We start from the raw sequence: 13568 nt of genomic DNA, 5'->3' as shown, positions 1-13568 counted from the left end.
GAATTAACTGTAACTTTTAATTAACAATGTCCTAATGAAACCCAATTACAAAAATGTAATCAAAACACTTTAAATGAGGATCTGAATAATTAATTTAAGTGAAATTAAGTCTAAATAGAAGCGTGAGGTTATACTATAGTTATTGCATGTCAACGGATAAATAAATTGGAAATAACATGAAAATAAAAAAGTTTGTTATTTAGGGGGCTATAAAAACGTAACAGATGGAGAGGATCCATCTGGTACGTCACGACGATATTGCATTTCCAAAGGCACGGGCACTGTGGCAAATACAGCTGTTATGAAATACATGAAATGTATTCACAGTTGTGAATATGGACAACCATCCGGTGTATAATGGAGTGGCTCGAAAGCAGATTTTTCGGTTATCGTGAACGGTCCCTTTATTATTAGGCTATCCAAACACGCTTCACGGTCAGACTAAAACTTCCATATGTCGTCAGCCAAGTGTCTACAACTGCCACTTTTACATCCATTACATATATTCCCATACAGAACAGGCATTTTAACTGAAAGTCGTTTGCTCGGTGTCAGTGTACAAATACGGTACTGCAGTTCCCGTGACCATCGGAAGTAAGATGTAATATTCCTTCTGACTTGGATGCATATGAGCAAATGTTTTCACTTGCCACACAACAATGGGCAGATTGTACAGTTCATGCTCCGTAGCAATTGCTTCGGTTTGACATTCTCTAGATGCGTGTAGCTAAATGTATAATACTTTTCATATAATTACAGACTATTCAACAAGATCACTATGTAACTCACATATTTCAGTTTCTTGTAATTCATTCTTATCTTTATCATAAATGCATGTTAATACATGAAATTTTGTCACATTTTTACCTGTTTACAGACGATTTTAGGCAGAATAAATTAAGTTGTGTCTATGTTATACCCACCCTCGATTATTGAACAAATAGGTAAATTGGCCAGTGATTTGTGTAATGAATAACACCTTCTTCGGTTACAGACTGTCAACCAGACCAATGAATACCATCAGGATCGAGAGGTTTTACCAGCTTTCGAGGACATCATGGATGTCATTGGTTCTAGAGGAAAGTTCCAGAAGAGATTAAACACTGTTTTCATTTGCTTTGGCACAATCGTCAATGTGATGAGCGTGCAAATGTACAATTTCGCTATGCAAACTCCTGATCACTGGTGTCACGTCCCTGGCAGAGAGTTCACCAACTTAACTCTTGATGAGTGGAAGAGCGCCACTATCCCCAAGTAAGATATATATTTAGATATAGTCCATGTGATTTTTATTTAACAGAAGCTGAGAAAATGCGATCTCTTAAATCAATAACAGATATATATCAGTAGGAATGCAATAGTGACTTCCAATCAGATTTGACCTTTCCTGTCAGGTCGTCTACATGGAGAGACAAATGCATTACGTCATCATATCCTGCCCCCCTCCTAAGCAACGCCCCTCATAAGCCATGCCCCATTCTCCTACCCACACCCTCTCCTCCTCCCTTATTATACTATGCTCCCTTTGCAAACCACACCCCCCTTTTTGGAAACAGGTCAACGAGAGGGTTTCTAAGCCTCACACATATTTAGCTCTCCCAATAACAGCTCAGCATATACCTGTCCAACCACATTTCTTAACTCATCCTTAAGCTATACCTCCCATTTTCTTGGGAATGGGTCACTCAGAGAGCTTCTAAACCAATGCACATGCGTCTCTCCACCACAGCTCAGTATTTTTCTGCTCAGTTACATTCCTCGACTCCTTCTTAAGTCACACACCCCTTCTTTCGAAAAGCCCATTGCAATGGGAGGTACTTAACATTATTCTCGTCCAGTAGTGTTAGCAATTGCATAATGTATGCATGGCGTCGAACATATCTGCACCATTCCTAATGTTAGTCCATTTGCTGTACTCTGAGGCCCTAAAATGGTGAAACATAATTACATAAAGAATTTGAAAAGGTATTATTGGCTTAATTTGATGTATTTTCTGATTTCGATAAGGCTGTTGCGAGTAGTTTGTGCATTAAAATTTGTCTATTGAACATTCGCAATTTTCTAGTGACCTTTATCTCGTAATTGTAAGTTTTACAGAAAAAAGACATGAAGTTAGAGCTAGTTCCACAGCAAAATCAATAACTTATTTTTGTTTAGCTATATTTGAAAGTATTTGTAAGCAGAACTTAAAAACATTTTTGCTCACTTGCTGTGAACTATAATTTTGAGTTCTTAAACCACTCTATTCTAAGTAAAAGGAGCTGAATTTTGATGATCCGATGTTGGGGCTGCATCTGTCATTCCAAATAATGTTCAAGGTTTGGTGGGTACAAAAAACGAAGTCTCATCACCTGAAATTTGTAAAAGTTTTTCGGGAACGGTTCACCTTGGCTTACCTTATTCGAACATTGTTTTCCCCCAAAACTTACCAAGGTTAGAGCAAAGTCTAGAAAAAAGCCATGGATTACTCCAGGAATAGGGGTATCTTGTAAAACAAAAAGAAAACTGTATCTGTCAATCCGAAACAGTTCCGATGTTGATGCTATCCCACATTACAAGAAATACTGCAAAATATTAAAGACTGTAATACGGATGTCAAAGCAAATATATTACAAGGAAAAGATAGTCATATCAGATAACAAAATAAAGACAATATGGGATATAGTGAAGGAGGAGACCGGTAGAACGAAACATGAAGAGGAACAAATAGCATTAAGAGTAAATCATACATTCGTGACAGATATGTATAGTGTTGCAGAACTTTTTAATAAACATTTTATAACTGTTACCGAAAAGATGGGGCTGTCAGGTTTGGTAGATGCTGCTATGGAATACCTCAGACCAGAAATTTCAAGCAACTTCCATAATATGAATTTGACCCTCACTACCCCAACAGAAATAATGTCCATCATAAAATCTTTAAAATCAAAAACATCTAGTGGGTATGATGAAATATCAACAAAGTTAATTAAAGAATGTGATTCTGAGCTATGTAACATATTAAGCTATCTGTGTAAGCAGTCATTTATCAGTGGAATATTTCCTGAATGCCTGAAATATGCTGAAGTTAAGCCACTGTTTAAGAAGGGAGATAAAGAAATAGCATCAAATTTCCGTCCAATTTCACTGTTGCCAGCATTCTCAAAAATTTTTGAAAAGTAATGTACAGTCAGCTTTATAACCATCTTATCTCAGATAACATACTGTCAAAGTCACAGTTTGGATTTCTAAAAGGTTCTGATATTGACAAGGCTATCTACACTTAAGGTGAAAATGTACTTAATTCATTAGACAAAAAATTGCAGGCAACTGGTATATTTTGTGATCTGTCAAAGGCATTTGACTGTGTAAATCACAATATCCTTTTAAGTAAATTAGAGTATTATAGTATAACAGGAAATCCTGCAAAATGGTTCAAATCTTATATCTCTGGCAGGAAACAAAGGGTGTTTTTAGGAAAGAGACATGTATCAAGCTATCAGGCATCATCCAACTGGGAACCAATTACATGTGGGGTCCCACAAGGCTCCATTTTAGGGCCCTTACTTTTTCTTGTGTATATCAATGACCTTTCATCAGTAACATTACCAGATGCCAAGTTCATTTTGTTTGCTGATGATACAAACATTGCAATAAATAGCAAATCAAGCGTAGTCTTAGAAAGATCAGCTAATAAAATATTTGTGGACATTAATCACTGGTTCCTAGCGAATTCTTTGTCACTAAACTTTGAAAAAACACACTACATGCAGTTCAGAACTTGTAAGGGGTGTCCCACGAGTATATGTCTAAGATACGATGTCAAGAAGATAGAAGAAGTGGACAGTGTTAAATTCTTGGTATTACAGCTTGATAATAAATTCAACTGCTGAAGTGTCTTAACAAATCTCTGTTCGCAATGCAAATTTTGTCAGAGATAGGGGAGATAAAAATGAAAAAGCTGGCATACTATGCTTACTTTCATTCCATAATATCATATGGGATTATATTTTGGGGTAATTCATCAAGCCAAGCTGAAGTTTTCTGGGCACAAAAACGTGCAGTAAGAGATATATTTGGTGTTAACTCAAGAACATCCTGTAGAAGCATGTTTAGGGAACTAGTAATACTAGCTACTGATTCTCAATATATTTATTCCTTAATGAAATTTGTCATTAAAAATATATCATTTTTTCAAACCCACAGCTCAATTCATGGAATGTGTTCATTGTAAATGTGTGTGTGTGTGTGTGTGTGTGTGTGTGTGTGTGTGTGTGTGTGTGTGTGTGTGTTTAAGTACAATCTAACTTCTGCACCATTTCAGTGCATTAATGTGTTCATTGTAAATAAGATTTATATTTGTTATATTGCATTTTATTACCTTATAAATAAATAAAAAACTTTTTATTTTAATTTCAGTGCATTAGTATTTGTAAAATGACTTTCATGTATTGTTCATTAAAAAATGACGATCATTCCACTTGGGACCCGTGGAATGGTACATTAGCTTATTTGTTTTAGTTGTAAATATTTGTCATGTATTGTTTTTCAAAAGGCTCTGAGCACTATATTGTTGTTTTTCTGACATGTTCCACATCCTGGAGAACCTCCTCTCTACAGATCAATTGGAATGAAAGTAAATCCAATCTAATCTTACCAAGCACCATTTTGGGAGGGATGGATGGGCGGTAATGATAATACAGTACGTTGTGCACAAGAAAAATACACCTGACGTTATGGACTGGCTAATATAGCTTTTAATTCCTTTAGATTTTAGGTGTACTGGATATTATGTTCCACTGTGATCACAAAAACAAAATTTCATCGCCAAACGTTGTGTTACAAGTTTTTTGTTGTGTAGACGATAGTGGGTAATGTTCTACATTGGAAAAACTGTAACTGTCGTTTTCTGGCGAATATGAGTTCTTATTCTCATTTTGTTGGTTTTTCCTGTGGAGCCTAGAATGGTGAAATATTATTATTTACTATTAGGACTTTCGAGAGAAAGCAGCATCTGTTATTGCAAATAATGCTCAAGAAACAGTGGATACAATAAACGAACTATCATCAACTGACGTTTTTAGAAATTTTTCGGTAATGGTTCCCTTTACCAAACACCATTTTCGCGTAAACGATTGCAGGCTTTCAAACAACTACTCACCCTCCGACTCAACGTTGAAATCTTTAAAGTTTTGGCTCGTTTCGTTGTCTATGGGCTGGGATACGTAGTTGCCGCATTACAGGCGAAATACTGCTGAGTCTACAGTATACGATAAGAATGCACACATGAATCGAATGGTCAAAGGTTTCTATCACTCGGCAGTTGCGAATTATGAAAGTAACATATAAATTTATAAATGAAAGATTGCAATTAAATAAAATCTGCATGTACTATCTAACGACTTTAAATGATGAGTACGATAGTAGAAGTACTTTTGAGAATGTGGTATATTTCTGCGAAGCACTTACTGGTGTCGATGGTCCAGCAGTTAAATAAAATATAAGTTGAATAACAGGGAAACAATAGATTCCTACAGGGCGTAATTAGTTATGAACAACAACACAACTCGCGAGACATTCACTTCAAAACGCACACTACGTCTTCACTGTAGAAGCCACGGAATTCTCACAAGTGCACAAGTCGACACTGCGAAGTTTCTGTATGTGCCGCGACCACGCGCAAACTGCTCCGCTGTCCAAGTCTTTCCGCCGACTGTTCGTCCGTCGCGCTGTACTGTCCGCATCCAGCACTCACTCCCGTGTGTTCTGTCCCGTACTGTCCACAACCGCCCCGTGTCCTCTCCGGAAATTCGCTTCCATCCAGTCTCCCGATTCACGACCGCTCTAATTTGCTAGCGTCCTCGCGCCATGTCTTCATGCCAACGGACAGTCACAATCATAATGAAACATATACCAAATACTGGATTTACATTTAAAAAACTTGAAATTAAATAAATATTCCTATGGCTGGACCACAAACACGCCCTGACACACATTATTAAATACATAAACAATTAAATAAACATATATCAAAAGAAAAGAAGCAAAAGGTAAGCCAAGAGCCTAATGTCTCTGTGCTTTCTAAAACACAGTAAATATTTAACCAATTTCTTCATGAATAGTATAGATCGGTTATAAACAAAGACATAGATGAATAAATATATTTATAAGCATGCTGCTACTGTTTTTTCGTGTAACTGTGGAGTACTTATGGCCTGACGCTTTCGATAATAATCGGCTGCTTTGACCTCCATTAACTCATGTACTATTCAAGTTACATGCCTGAAATTAATACCAAATTAGGTTTACACTAATAGCTTTCTAAAGATATGGCGATCGACAAAATCGGATGAAGCGTTTACATTTTGGAAATTCGTTGCTGGGTGTTACTTGTATAATTCATCGTCAGATACTAATCTTTAAACTAATAAGGATAGTGGAAATCTGATTACAGCATCATAATCGTCGTTCAAATAATAGTAATGTACATGTTTCTTCTTGCGGTATCATGATTCATCTGTCTACTATTAATTTCTATACGAACTGTGAAATGTCTGCCATTATTTAAAACATCGGGGCGCCAATGTTTCGAGTCTGCAGTAGGTGTAGTGTGGTGGGTAAATAAGGGAAACACAACTCTTCGAATCCTCGCGTCTTTTGGGGCAGCAACCTACATTCATGAGGGCACCAATTGGCAGTAATGATTCTGACAGGAAAGCTTAAAGTGATAGTGCTGCTCATGACACAGAAGTTTAACAGAAGAGAATGCACGGTCAGCTCGGACTCTCTGCCGCCATTAAGCTACATCTTGCCAGCTACAAGGTACTGTAGATTACCTGAAAACTCTACCCAATATACATCTTGGAAGGCGAAATTAAGCAGACGTACGTACACAGCTAATTCTGTCCACAGGTGTCACCTTTCTTTTTTTTCGTCATATTCCACACCTCAGCCATCTAAAAATATTACTAACATGACTAGTAGATATCAAAATTAATTAAAAAAAGCAACGCTTAAGAATCTACAACCGATGCAGTTCACGGGTGTCTATCCCACTGTCTTACACACCAAATGCGCGCAACAATGTGACCAAAGCAACGAATTAAAATTTCACAGCTACCAAATAAACTGTTCTACCTATGAAATAACGATCGCTAACGAGGCAGAAACAACCGCTTCCTAATGAAAGTGTCACGACTTACTCATTGCCTTCATTGATACCATAAAATAAAGTTACGTAACAGTCTGTTTTCTGTTATCTCGTACCTGTTGCACCTGGTTTTTTTTTTTTTTTTGGTCACACTTTAATTTTCTCTAACAAGAACCCCTTTAGTGCGAGGTCGCAGGTTAAATCTTTGGTAAGACTAATTTGAAAGTCTTATGTCAATAATTATGACGTGACAAATAGTGGCAGCTAATGACTCACCGTGTACAACAGGAGGATCACATAAAATTACTCTCCAGAAGTTGCAGAGATCAACCTTCTATGGGATGTATTACACTTCACAAAAAGGACACCGTCGACATTCAAGAAATTGTCAGAACAAATCATTAACTTGCACCATGAACACAGAATGGAAAATGGCGTTCCACGATCACAAATGTTCACATCATCAAGATCGAACCGGACTGCTTGGGAGTTACAAACCATGGACGACGTTCAGAAGGGTATCCACTTTTAAGGAATGCATATAGAATCATACTGGTGTTACGGGGTGATGAGAACTGATGGAATGTAATGGTATGTAATCGAATGCGAAACTGTCTGCCTTACAGCTTATGTGAAACTGGCTAAACTTTAATGCATAGTTAGACATAGTGCGATAATATGTGGTTCAGGCACGGAAAAAAACAAACATCCAGAGGCTGAATTTGTCATGTTGTTCCAGGTGGTGTGATCTGCAATGTCACGCACTTTTCAGGAGTGATAGTATGCCTTAAAGAAGTATGATTCTTATACAGAGACCAAGAATCAAGCAGAAGCAAGTTATTTTGATCAGCTATGGCCCAAAAGTAGTACTCATACAGTAGATGTATTTTCCTTAAGCCCATTTTCCCACTCTTGCTTGCTGTGACGTAAATATTCACTACTGCCCTTCCAAGATCACCCACATGAGGAGGAATCGTATGTGCCAGAGCACCTCAAATTCTCGAAGCACAGTAAATAACTTTCCAGCCAATTTATCATCCACATTAACGGACACAAAAATTGTATACAAAATGCAAGGCCTTGATGTTCGTTGATATTGATACGACTCCCTTGGTGCCTCTAATTTCCAGGGTTCCTTTCAAATGCATTTCCTCTTCAAATCCCGATTTGTCGAAACTGGGAAAAAATTCCTTACTGAATGAAGTATGATGTTTGTTTACCTCATCTATAAATTTCTGGGCCGATTCCACATCGTCAAGTTGATTCTTTGTTTGAAATTCCGTCATATTACGTCTTCCAGTTGCGCGGCACAATTTGAAGTTACGCAGCGAACCACTGCTTCCCTTAAAATCACTGTAATATAAGTCCACGGAAATTTGGTATGGATAACCTAGTATGTTACCGTCAGGCATATTTTGTAAATTTCGTCGAGCATCCTTGAAACGCTCAAATATCTGTTTTTGTTTTTGTAACAAGTGCGCCTTGTCCTCTTTTGAATATCCGTTGTTTTTCTTACACACTACCCGGTTCTACTGCTGCAAGCTTACTCGAAATCTATTCATAATTGTTTTTAATATGCTGTGGATGATTTTTCAAATATGTAAATATGTTTTAGTACCCGGCATTCGTTGGACAACGATTGTCCTTTATTGCGTTTCACTATAGACGGGATTTGTGGCTCTCTGTCCAAGGGATGATTAACTACATCGCTCGATACCTGTTTCAGTATCACTTTCACTTGTTAATCATGTATATGAAGATCGTATCTGTTCTTTCGGACACGTCCGAAACGACAGATACCATCTTCATATAGTTAAGGCTAACAGGTCGTTTACCTTCTTGTGTGCTGGATGCACACGCATTGCCCGAACTCTTACGGGACTCGGTAAGATTGTCTGCCACGAGTAATGAGTGTAGTGGGCAGGTGCACTACGAATGTAGTGTGTGGACATTAAGTTGGGAATGTGGGTCTCACGGGAAGCATGGAGGGGTTAATCCCTGCAGTCGCACTATTCTCCGTGCCCTCGGTGGCTCAGATGGACAGGGCGTCTGCCATGTAAGCAGAAGATCCAGGGTTCGAGTCCCGGTCGGGGCACACATTTTCAACTGTCCCCGTTCATGTATATCAACGCCTGTCGACACTTTAACGTCTTGATTTAATTATCATTTCATGTTAAGCATGTACCTTCATCACTGTACTCCTCATGTACATTGTCCACACAGGCGAGCGTATACGACACGACACAAACCGCTGACTCATCTCGCAGAAGCGCTAATTTTCATAAGCCTCTTCCTGCTCAGGCTGTGAAATTCGTTGTGTTCCTCTCTGACGAAATGTCGATAACTTCTGTTGTAGATACAATGGAATATTTGCTTTGTGTGTCGTCCCCATTGCTCTGTTCTGTATTAACACCACTAGCACAGTAGCGCGATTGTGAATTACTCGTCAACTAAGCAGTTCAAATACGCCCCGTAACCTCATGCTGTGCTCACCAGTGGATGCTTCCAGTCCCGCCACCTGGTCCATTAGATGGCTATATTTTGGTTGCATGGAAGACTCTGTATGAGGTACAAAATGCTGTAAAAACATTATTGGCTTTTTGTGATCTAGCGTTCAGAGGGTTTCTTGTAAGAATTGTAATTGAAAGTGGAGATGAAAAATTCTAGTTTAACACTCAAATAACTTACGTGTTTACTGCCAGGTGACGTCGTCGACCACCGCCCATATTTCGATAGGAGCACACCCTGCCATTCTCAAGGCACAACTGCAAGGAGGAAGCAATGTGCAAGGGAATTTTATACCTCGGTTCATAGAGGAGAAACAAGGAAGATACCACACACAGAACAAGTAACAGCAGAGTCAAGACACAGCCAAAGACAACCAACATCAGAAATATCGATAGTGACTATAAATCTACAGGTCAGGTTGCACTAATTGTATCCCTCTATTGTTTTGATGAGAGAGAGCCGGATTCCAAGTAGCATTTAAAGAAAATCCACCATCTCTGTTTATAAGGATGCTTGATTGATTTCAACAGCTTCCTTAATAACACTATCCCAATAGCTGGACGTGCAAGCCAGAATCTCCGTGTCGTATTTCATAGGATGACTGGTGTCAAGGCAATGTTCTGCAATAGCGGATTTGCTCGGGTGTTGTGAGCGTGTGTGACCCTTATGTTCAATACACCGGTCTTGCAACGTCCCGATTGTCTGATCAATATATGACATGCCACAACTGCAAGGAATACGATAGACACCAGCCTTACGTAAACCAAGATCATCTTTTACGGACGCCGAAAGGGCCTTAATCTTAGTGGTCGAAAAACACATTTCACATCATATTTCCGCAAAATACGGCCAATCCTGTTGGAAATGCTTCCTGCTTAATGCAAAAAGGCCGTAGACTTAGGTGCCACTTCGTTGCTATCGTCACTCACCCGTTGCATAGAAGGCTGATAGCGCAACGCACGTTTGATGTGCCTCTCACTATAACCATTCTGACGAAACGTGACTTCGAGATGTGATAGCTCAGCTGCCAAACTATCAGAGTCTGAGATACCTTGGGCCCTGTGAACCAAGGTACGAAGTACTCCTTCACATTGAGTTGGATGGTGACAACTATCAGCTCGCAGATACAAGTCAGTGTGAATAGGTTTCCTATAAACAGAACGTGCCAACGTACCATCAGTCTTCCTTCTGACCAACACATCAAGGAAGGGAAGGCATCCATTCTTTTCCACCTCCATAGTGAACTGAATATTTGGGTGGATTGAATTCAGGTGTTGCAAAAACCGGTTTAAATTCTCACTACCATAAGGCCAAACAACAAAAGTATCGTCTACATATCTGAAAAACACGCAGGTTTCAAGGTCGCTGACTCCAATGCGCGTTCCTCACAGTCCTCCATAAACAAACTGACCACAATAGGTTTAACAGTGTCCAATTAAAACTATAGTTCCAAGGTCTGAGAGTCCCCAATTGCTTTCGTTAATCAATGTTCAAGGGTGCTCACCTAGTCATGGCACTGGCCAGTGTGACGCACTTTGTGTGATGGTTAATGGCAGCAATGTGTATGTGGGTTGTGTGGACCTGACGTAGCTAACAGGAAAAGAATTGAAGCGGAAAATGACACAGAGGTCGTTGCCAGGATCCTCAGGCAGAACAGCTCTTGGCAGGCTGCTTTGACATATAGTTTTCAGGTGGTCCTCATGGAGGTCAGCGCTGTGCACCATACAACTGGGCACCAGGATTCCTGGTAACAAGTGGCTGATAGAGCGACAAGCACACAGCGTCTGCAGGATGATGGCAAGTTGAAAGTGCTGCTACAAGGGCGGCACAAAGGGCTGCAGTATATGAGTCGCATGGCTACAGGTTACAGTGGGCTGGTGTGGCCATCGCGAGGCTAGCATCATTTTGTCGACAGGTTGGTAACGGAATGAGGCTAGTGGAGTATGTGACTAAGTGGCAGTAAGCAACATGATCTGCAGCAGGGGCATATACAGCAGATGAGCCGCTTTGCTACAGGTTGCTGCAGCCTGGTGTAGCCATGACAAAGGTGGCCTGATGATGGTGATGGTCCAGCTACAGAATAAGGTTGGTGGCGTGAAATGGGGCACATGAGTAAGTGGCATCAAGCAGCATGGTCCACAGCAAAGACAACTATAGCAGATGGGCTGCATGGATTCAGATTTCAGAGGGCTGGTGCAACCATGGCGAGCAAAGTGCGATGGTGGCGATGGAGGGGGCATGGCATGAGGTTGGTAGCGTCAAACGGGCACACGTGTGAGTGGCTTGAGACAGCGTGGTCTACGGCACAGACAGCTAGAGCAGATGGGCCACATGGCTGGAGGTCGCCATGGCGAGGAGACCACGATGCTGGCAGCACTGTGGCTGGCAGCTAAGCCATGCCCTGATGAGCAGCTTGCCACGGTGGGACCAGCATGTCAAGCAGGCAGGCAGGTGTTGAGGAGTGCTGGTGGTTGACCTGCAGCCAATGGGGCATTCCTCTGGCCAGCAGCATGCCGTAACCATCAGTCACAGTGCACTGATGCGCTCTGCCCTCCAGTGGATGCACTGGCAAGCAGCTCACTTCCACGATGACAGTAGGTGACGGGCTTGTGCTCAGCTCACACACAGCAGTGTGGCTGCAAGTTAGACTCTACCCCAGGCATACTCGAACGCGCTAACGAGGTGCATCTCAGCCTACACAGAAAGACATGACCACTAAACTCCTGGCTTGCACAGAGTAACAGCAACAACTATAACTGGCCACAAAGTTTAGAATTTGAACCAAAATTTCATGGTCATCCGCCATACTGAAAAATGGGTGAAATTCTGATTCTGACACCAGATTTGCAGGATGCAGAACAGGAGAATCAGAAGGCAGGTGCGGAAATAAGAGATTTAAATGAAGAATACTTGATCTGTAGTCTTGGTTCTCAGAATATGGGAAAGGCTTCTCTTGGGGCACAGATAAAGGTTGATTACCAGTCTAGGTGTCTGGACAAAGAGATGAACTAAGTAGGTTGCGGGACAGGTGTTGGTTTAGTTTTGTGAGAGTGGTGGCTGGTCCTGGTGAGCAGGACGATGTGTGGACGGCAGGAGTGGTCTGTTCTTTCCGAAGTCAGTATCACAAGAGAGATTTGCAGCTGTGCTTTTCCCATCAAGACTCCAGCAACCACAGACATGACCCCCATATTCATGTCCCCCATTGGCTAAACGGTGGCATGGGTACGCTGGTTTATCGTGCAGAGACGCCGTTGTGGGTCGTGTGATGTTGACTTTAGTAGCTTCCTCTTAAATGAATTGCTTCTGTCCTGAGGAACAAGTTTGAGTGGCAGATAGGCATAGTTGAAATTATAATTCAGTTTAACTTGAGCCGGCCGGTGTGACCGAGCAGTTCTATGCGCTTCAGTTGGAGCTGCGCGACTGCTACGGTCGCAGGTTCGAATCCTGCCTCAGGCATGGATGTGTGTGATGTCCTTAGGTTAGTTAGGTTTAAATAGTTCTAAGTTCTAGGGGACTGATGACCTAAGCTGTTAAGTCCCATAGTGCTCACAGCCATTTGAGAACTTGGAAGACTCAAAGAAAAATAAAATATAAAATTTTGCATGAAATTTCCTTAATATCTGAAATAGGCTGGCCATTCTGTACTGAAATTAGGCGACAGTGTGCGAAAGAACTTGAACTAAACGAAAAACTATACTATCTGCACGTGTACTTCTTACATTTCTCTCTTCACCTCCCTCTGTCCCTCTTCCTCTCTCTCTCTCTATTTCTGTCTGTGTGTCTGTCTGTCTGTCTCTCTATCCCCCTTCCTGCATCTCCCTTCTCTCTCACTCTCTGTCTTACACACGCGCACACACACACACACACACACACACACACACACACACACACACACACACACACACAGTTAAAACTTTCCACACAAATTTTA

At 40.8% G+C, this 13568-nt stretch overlaps 1 protein-coding gene and 1 non-coding gene across 2 annotated transcripts in view; both read left to right on the top strand.

Annotated features, from left to right (window-relative positions):
• The window catches only part of LOC126176609 (solute carrier family 22 member 7-like), a 726639-nt gene that overhangs the window by 554702 nt on the left and 158369 nt on the right, over positions 1-13568 (top strand). Inside the window, exon 2 of the mRNA XM_049923769.1 lies at positions 995-1254. Within this exon, the coding sequence (XP_049779726.1) occupies positions 995-1254 (260 nt within the window). The remainder of the gene's footprint in view (positions 1-994; positions 1255-13568) is intronic.
• On the top strand, positions 9150-9224 carry Trnat-ugu (transfer RNA threonine (anticodon UGU)). Its single transcript has one exon. It is a non-coding gene; the product is annotated as a tRNA-Thr (tRNA).

Source organism: Schistocerca cancellata, chromosome 3 (assembly GCF_023864275.1).
Source record: "Schistocerca cancellata isolate TAMUIC-IGC-003103 chromosome 3, iqSchCanc2.1, whole genome shotgun sequence".
Classification (NCBI taxonomy): Eukaryota; Metazoa; Arthropoda; class Insecta; order Orthoptera; family Acrididae; genus Schistocerca; species Schistocerca cancellata.
The sequence above is the reverse complement of the archived record's forward strand: the minus strand, read 5'-3'. Positions and strand labels throughout refer to the sequence as shown.